This window comes from Pimephales promelas, chromosome 13 (genome assembly GCF_988280905.1).
Source record: "Pimephales promelas chromosome 13, fPimPro1.hap1.1, whole genome shotgun sequence".
Lineage (NCBI taxonomy): Eukaryota > Metazoa > Chordata > Actinopteri > Cypriniformes > Leuciscidae > Pimephales > Pimephales promelas.
In genome coordinates this window covers 27,128,919-27,137,399 of record NC_142781.1, presented here as the reverse complement: position 1 = coordinate 27,137,399, position 8,481 = coordinate 27,128,919, and the positions used below count along the sequence as shown (strand labels likewise).

General features: G+C 38.8%; 1 protein-coding gene across 2 annotated transcripts; it reads right to left on the bottom strand.

The window, feature by feature from the left end:
- Positions 1–2,015: 2,015 nt before the first annotated feature.
- heca (HECA ribonucleoprotein granule regulator) lies at positions 2,016–8,290 on the bottom strand. 2 transcript variants are annotated; one of them, XM_039693367.2, is made up of 4 exons: positions 7,857–8,290; positions 5,270–6,373; positions 2,621–2,775; positions 2,016–2,516 (listed from the first exon to the last, which is right to left on the bottom strand). In XM_039693367.2, the coding sequence occupies exons 1-4, from the start codon at positions 8,047–8,049 to the stop codon at positions 2,352–2,354; spliced, it is 1,617 nt and encodes a 538-aa protein (XP_039549301.2). In that variant the 5' UTR covers positions 8,050–8,290; the 3' UTR covers positions 2,016–2,351. The 2 variants fall into 2 exon arrangements, with proteins under 2 accessions (XP_039549301.2, XP_039549302.1); XM_039693368.2 differs by having other exon boundaries at positions 7,893–8,288.
- Between the last annotated feature and the right edge of the window lie 191 nt (positions 8,291–8,481).

Below are 8,481 nucleotides of genomic sequence, written 5' to 3'. Positions count from 1 at the left end.
ACATACTAAAGCAGAGCAGATTTGACTAGATACCCATATTGTTTGGTCATATATGGTTCTTCAACTTCCCTCTAAGTGCAAAAAGAAGCCACTTTTGTCCTAAATAAATGCACAAACAGACACAAACACATATCTTCTGTTGGAACAAACTAGATTTTGTAATAAGTCAGAGCAAGTCAAGAGAATATTATACCTGCAGGCAATCCCAGCTTCTAACAGAATGTGAATATATATCAGAAGCCATGGTCATGAGTGGGAATGAGGAAGGGTCTTTACTTAACTTGAGGTTCAGCCTGAAGCATAAAATATAGATGCATTAAAAATACACACATTAACAAATGGTGTTCACTAGGCTTTGTGTAGACAACAGTGTAAACTTCAGATTGTGTGATCTTGAATTACGTTGTCTATGAAAACACTGCTACAGGGTTAGTTAGTTAGTTAGTATGATGATGTAAAAGTGGCAGAGGGTTGACTTGAGTTACCTTTTTGAAGATGTATACTGTTCTAAAGACAGTTAATACTGCAACACAAATAGCTTTTTAATTCACTTTTCACACACAACATTTTCTTGAATCTGAGGGGATGTTTACATGACACTGTTTTCAACTAAAAAAGGAAAAGCAGGTTAACCGTTAATTTACACGACAATGGCATTTTGGTGGCCTGAAAACACAAACTTTTGAAATCGTGTCTCAAAATGCAAGTTTTTGTCTCCATGTAAATAACAAAAATGATGACGTCATTTGCAAGTGTATTACACGACCTTAGTAGCTAGCCCCGCCTCTTTTCAGCGCTGCACTCATTGCGTTCAGGTAAGATTTTACAGATTTATGAATTAACTGTTCCTTTTAAAGAGTTAGTTCAACCAAAAATGGAAATTAAGTCATTAATTACTCACCCCCATGCTGTACCAACTCCGTAAGACCTTCGTTCATCTTCAGAACACAAATGAAGATATTTTTGATTAAATTTGAGAGGTAGATCCCTGCTACAGTCTCCTACTAGGGGATTGAAACTTGATGGCCCAGAAAGTCATTGAAGAAAATGTTAAAATATTCCATGCGACAACAGTGGCTCGACTATAAGTTTATCAAGTGATGAAAATACTTTTTGTGCGGAAATAAAACAAAAATAACGACTTTATTCTGGGCCTGAGACGAGAGTTCAGGAGATTTCCATGACGCTCTTATTCTATAACTTCTTGCGCAATTCTCTCGCGCATAATGTCTATAGGTAATGTTTCTTTACCAAGTGACATCGCCAACTACTGGCCTGGCATAGCCTACACAATACATCGTTTTTAATTGTTTTCAGATCCTTGAGAATGTTCCTTGTTGGATCATTTTGACAATGTTGTCGTCTCTATGCGAAAAAAAGCAATGGAAAAACGTTTCCATTTTTAGTACACATTGTCATGTAAGCATAACTTGTGTATAGCTGAGTTAAGTTTTATACTAAGGCAAGTTTTATACTTTTTATTTATTTTTTCCAAAATGTATAGTTACTGTTTGACTTCTGTATGGTAGTATAATCTCATGAGATATCTCTAGGAGGCTTTAAAATGTAAATTTGTAGCAGAAATATGGCCAACAACAGGCCAATGGTAAGGTAAACATTAACTGACAATTATAGATGCTTGTTGTATGAATTTTATATGGATGCTTTTTCAGTATACAATAAAAAAAACATACCTTAGTTCTTGTTTCCACACGAGTTATTTTAGGACATTTTAAATTTTAATCTATAAAATTATTTATATATTTATCTCACTCAATAAATGGCTTTGTCTTCCAAGATTCACAAACCAAAGGCTGTTTACATGAGAGCACCTCTTGATTACTTTATCAAAGAAGCCGCATCATCTGCAATGATGTTCATTGAGCATTGCTATTTGATATGGAAAACAGGAATTATGTATACAGGCTCAGGGCGGAATGAGACTGAGATATAAAAAAAAAAAAAACACTGACCAAGCCTTGGAATAATTAATAATTACTCTGTAAAAAAGGAAGGACCCTTTTATGTATTTTATTGTTTTCTTGGTTTTTGTACAAAAGAGCAAATTTGGCATACAGAGATACATTCACTTGTCACAGTATTGTTGTTGCTTTGTTTTTTAAATGCAAGCTCAAACATTTCAAGGATGGCATTAGAATACACTCAAAAGCACACCGTCTTTCTCTTAATAAAAGACGCGCTCTCCCACGTAACGGTGTATGCTTTGATTCTTTCTATTTTGTTCCTAAAGAGAACTAAGCTCACACAAAGTGTCGACAAGAGTCCAAAATAAGTAATTCTATGAATAGTAAAAACGGGGAAAAAATACTAGCATGCAAATGCAACTTTTGTCAATAAGCTTCAAGAACTTTGAACGAAGAGAATGGCTTTACAAAGTGATAGTCCAGATTGCCACAGTGAGGACACTGCTGTACATTGCTGTACTCAGAGAAATACTGCATGCCCACACGTACATCTATGACCGGTTTCCCACAATGCTTGCAGTTGAGCCGTGCCTAGGCAGACAAAGAGGAGTGACATTTTAGTAATATATATATATAGCAATATGAAATATTAAATGATATGTTATATTGTTTCTGAGCATAAACAGATTCATTACCTGGCAGCATGGCGATGCTGCCAGTATGTCGTATGTGTACATTGTGCCCAGCTGGTGCCAGCTTCCATCCCACCTAGACTTGCATTTTATACACACGATTTTGTGTACTCCTTCCAGGCAGTCCACACAGATGGCATAAAGGTGCATCAGCCTCCCTTTAGAACATAAACTGCAATTAGCCTCTAATTAATGAAAATGTATTCTAATAGGGATTTAATGATATTCCATGATCAAAGCATTATTTTCTGTCACAGCTGCTTCGCTTCTTTATTACAAGGAGAAAGGGTCCATTTTATTCCCAATCAATTTGGTACTTTGCTTCAAAAACCTTGCTTTAGTTTTCAGCAGCAGTCATATTTCATTCTCAAATGTTATAATTGAATTGTTTTTGCTATGGTAAAATTATCATCATGTAGAGTTTGTCAACAGACTCAGCTCAACGCCATTTAATAAAATGGTGAAGCTGGAAATGGAAAGGTTTTTGCTGTTCTTGCTATATTATCAGAAATTAATGGTGTGCTTGCAATGCAATTCTTTCTAAACAGAGCAAAAAAAAAAAAAAAAAGAAGAATGTTAAACCATGTGGACAAGACTCTTATAACCCTCTTTTATAAATCTTACAAAGAGTTTGTAATCTGTATTGATATTTTCTATAATATGTTGGTATGGAAATCTTACTATCAAGGCTAAAAATGCTCTATCCAGAATTGTGAAGGTCAGTAGCAAAATTTTAAAAGTTGAGCAAAGAAGCCTTACTGGCCTATACAATAGACAGGTGGTACAGAAAGCCAAATCTATTTAATCAGTTTGAGCCCATGCCCTTTATTTTGAGTTTGAGACCCTACTCTCTGGCTTGTGGCTTCCATTTCCTTTAGTTAAAGGGTTAGTTCACCCAAAAATGAAAATTCTGTCAGTATTTACTCACCCTCATGTTGTTCCAAACCCGTAAGACCTTTGTTCATCCTCAGAACAGAAATTAAGATCGCTCCTGTATACTAGTCCATAGGCTTCATGAGGGAATGACTTGCTGGCCCTCGAAAAGTCATTAAAGGACATCGTTAAAATAGTCCAAGTGACTACAGGGGCTCAATCTTACGTTTTTTTCAAACGACGAGAACACTTTTTCTGCGCAAAAACAACAAAAATACTATAAACTATTTGTTTATTTCTCCCTCTGCCTCGAGTCAGGTTACTAGTTTAACAGCGTAAGCTTCTGTTATTGTACGTCACACGCATCACACACACATGACCAGCGTCGGCCAATAGTGAGCCTACGTGTGACGTAGCTCTACGCAATCACACTACGTTAACTGACTACAGGCCCATAGAGAAGGAAGTGAATAGTTGAAATAAAGTCGTTATTTTTGTTTGTTTTTGCGCACAAAAAGTGTTCTCGTCGTTTGATAAAGTTAAAATTGAGCCACTGTAGTCACTTGGACTATTTTAACGATTTCTTTGATGACTTTTCGATGCCAGCAAGTATCATTCCCTCAAGAAGCCTATGGACTAGTATACAGGAGTGATTTTAATATCTTAAATATCTTAATTTGTGTTCCGAAGATGAACGAAGGTCTTACGGGGTTGGAACAACATGAGGGTGAGTAAATACTGACAGAATTTTCATTTTTGGGTGAACTAACCCTTTAAAAGCAAAATATATATATATATATATATATATATACTAATAATTTATTCATTTCTCTATTATATTTTGGCATTGGAGGGGGTGAGTAGGATCAGTAGGTTCTTCACGGTCAGTGTATTGTTTTTACATTTTTAATGGTTGTCTGTCTGCATACCTTGCCATAAAACTAATTGCCCCCTGGGGGACATAAATAAATCAAAAGTTGAGAGTTGAGCAATACCAAAAACAAGGCAATGACTAACATTTTTATTTTAGGAATACTGATAATATCATTACCATAAATACATCAATCCTACAAATTTGTTCGATAATTATTTTCACGTTATGGCTGATAATAAATAAATGGTCAATATTAAAATTCTATACTTTTTTTTACTCAAGTTAAAAATAAAGAATTAGATTTGCTAGAGATTATATTTAGCAGTGTTACTGAATTATTAATATTTTTGTAATATTAACTTTGAGTATTAGATGATGGCAAAGGTAATCTAAATGTAAAAATAGGAGAAATAAGCATGAACTATTAAATATCCAATATCTGGCAATACTAATAAAAAAAAATTAAAAAAAAATCCAGATATCATCCAGTAACTGATATGATTCTCGTATGTGCATCACTAAATTGTATTTTTACTTATACTGTATACACACACACACACATATATATATATAGCAATATATATATTTTGATTTATAATATTTTAATTATTAATATAAAATGTCATAAATTTGAGAAAGCATTGATGATATTGAAGTGCCTGCACAACAAAGTTTGGAGACACTGAAAATATGAAGAGAAACTTGCTTAATGAACATTTTGTAAACAGAATTATAGTTAAAATGAATTCTGTAAATCTTGTTGACTTAATTCATTTCGATTTCAACAGATATTCTTTGCTCTGTGAGCTGAGAAGTTTACGGGACACTAGTGAAGAATAACTTTCCCACCCTAATATTTTCAAGAGAAAACCCTTTCGTGTGTGAATAGTGGATTCGTAACTCACCTTGTAAGTGGCAAGGTACGTCATACTCAATCTCATCGTGGCGTGATGGGCTCAGGAACAGCGTTCCATCCACTAAAGGGAACTGCTCAAAGATGGGCAGGGTGTGATGGCAAAGGGCACAGTTCACCACATTGCGGTGACTCGCACTGAGCGCAGAGAGGATGAACTTCCTGAGATCCTCTCCCTGCCCGGCTTGGGCATCGTCCTCCATTCGCACGTGATATGTGTTGAGCTTGTGGCGGGGAACGTGTGTGAGCAGCTCTGAAAGATCCAGCCTCCTCAGGAACTGCACGGGGTTGTCTCCGGGAGAAAGTCGAGGAAGGGGGAACATGTTGGCGGCTCCCTGCTCAAGGTGAGCCCCACGAGCCACCAGACCTCCGGACAGCAAATGCCTCCTGTGGCCTTCCGTATGAACCGCGTTCTTAAGAAACTCGCCCAGGTGCCTTGAGCTACGCGGGCCACCGAGGGACGGGGGGAGAAGGGTGGCGAAGCCCGACGGAGGGGACTGAGCGGGGGATTCGCACGGGGAGCGGAGCCCATGGGAAATGGCATTGGGAGGACCGGCGTGACATCTCTCCTGAGAGTTCTGCCAATCGACCGATTGTCTGCGAGACAGTTCCTGACAGGAGCCACGGTGAGCTAGCTTATGGCTTGCAGATGATTTCCCTTTCTTGGGCTCGTCGGCAACTTCCGGCCCAACGCCTCCGCAAGCGCCACCTACGGAGGCACCACAGCTGGGCTTCCCGCTCCCTTTCTCTGGCATCTTTTTCTTGCGCTCGTCATGCATGCGTTTCACCTGGTACCAGTCAGTGTCTTTTTTCAGGTGTCCCTGGCCGCAACGACAGGAGCAGAAGCGGAAGGCTAGATCGTAGCCCTTTTTGGTCCACATGTTCTGTCGGCATTGCTTCTCGTTCCAGCTGCGGGCCCGGCCGATGCAGTTGAACTGCACCAGGATGCTGCTCTCCCACTCATAGAAGCACTGTAGGTGCATCCAATTGCCGTATGGGCAGAGTTCACTGTTGCACACCACACGCTGGTAGTCGTCCTTCTCAAGGTCAACGGGACGGCCCAGACTGCACACTAATGGGGTGGCACATGTGGCCTCTGCCAAACACAATGAAGATTATAATAACTTAGGGTTAATGCAATGGAATAGCTCACATAAATAAAATATGACACTTCTTTCATCATTTACTCACTCTCATGTGGTTCCAAACCTGTATGACTTTCTTTCTTCAGTGGAACAGAAAAAGAGATGTCAGAATTTCATTGTAGGTGTAGAAAGGATGCAATGAAAGTATTTTTTTGTGCCCCAGGAAAGTCATATGAGCTTGTAACAACATGAGGGTGAGGAAATGATGCCAGAATGTACACTTCTGGTTGAACTGTTGCTTTAAGAGAAACTATCTGTGATTCAGTTCACAGTGGCTTATAGTATGCACTAAACAAATATGATATTTGGTTAAATGTAGTGTACTGTATGCTGCTGTAATGACTGAATTACATAAGAAACATTAGAATAAAACAAATTAACAAAATTCATTAAGGGACATCTATTTATTTATAGATAGTGTGATTCAAGCTGCTTTATTGGCAGAATCTTCAATGTCAGCACATCATTTCAATTCATAATAACTCTGTGGGTACAAATCCCACTCAAAAAGAAAAATATATTACACAACACTTCTGTGAATGAAGTTGAAGTGTGTCCCATGAGAGACAGAGAAAGACAATTATACAACATTTTAGTTCCAGTCTTCACATTTGATTGAACAGTGGCGTTCCAAGAGTGTTGTTTTTCTGTTTGAATCACTCCATTTCGAAGTGTTCACTACCTTTCAAACCAGACTAGTGAAGCATAAAGCGAAAGAACTGTTTTCTCTCATGACCTGAAGCAAAGTTCTGTAAAGCCGGCTACAGCAAAGAGCAAGTTGGTGTTTTCTCTAGCTCAGAGTGGGTTTTTCTCATTCTCGTCAGTGTGCATCCGGCTGATTCAAGAAGAACGTTCTGCTCCTCTCATAAAATTGGTTCCAAAACAGATATCAGTCTATGCATAGGTAAATGACACAAAATAATTTTTGAAAGATTTTTGTTTGTGGTGAAGACATTTACAAACTAAATGACCAATTTATACTTGATTTACTTGATTTATTATAAATAATAATAATAATAATAATAATAATAGCACTACTAAATATAAAAAGAGCTATGATTACCTACGCCCTGACATTCCATTGTTCATAGCTGCCACTCAAAAGATATAACACCACTTTCATTTCCTCAGGAGCCATAGCCATTCAATGCATTATTAAACACTCTACTTGCACATCATTACGGTGAAGATATGACATGCCATTACACAACACACACCCACACAACATTTTCTCTCCAAATCACATGCAAGTCCATGCCAAGTGTATTCACTCTTGGGAAAGGCCTACACAACCACCTTACAGTGCAGGACGATAAGTGGGAGTCGTAATCATTCTGATAGCCATGACACACACACACACGCACACAACAAGTTGCTACAAGTGAGAGAACGTTAGAAGAGAGGTAACGCGCGCGCACTTTCAGGGAAACGTACCGTCATATAGAACATTCACTGAAGTGACGTTCTTACCGCTTATGCTGTCGCTTGGCGGACCCGCGGTGGCTCCAGTCAACACCGAGGCAGTTCCTCCTGTAACCGCAGACGCACAGGCTCCATTTTCTTGCTCGTCCCCGCTACTATTCGTGCGTTTATTTCTCTTCCCCTTGTTGCTTTTTTGGTTGGGCATAATGGAGCGCTCAGTATGAATGCAGCCTGTCAGCGACCGCCATCGAGCATTTCTGCGGATATCATCATGTCGAGGGTGCTTGACAAATCTACTGCGAATCTTAATGCACGGTAGATGCAGATGTTACAGTTCGATTATCATCCTCCAGATTTGTGCAGGCAGTCTTGACAGCAGAGGTACACCATGAAGAAGGCGTGTCCCTCTCTTGTTTTGATTCCTGCTCTGAAGAGAGAATGTTCCTCAGGCCCCGCCTCCATCTCTGATCCAGACCCAAAGCTCAGAGTTATTAATAGCGCAGACTGAAGGGAGTCCCGAGCAAATAATCGACACACTGCTAAAATTATTAGAAAACCAAAAGTGATGACCGTGAGCAGTTATCTTAATTTAATTGATCATGGTTACATTTTGTTATAGCTAGATGCCTGGAAAACT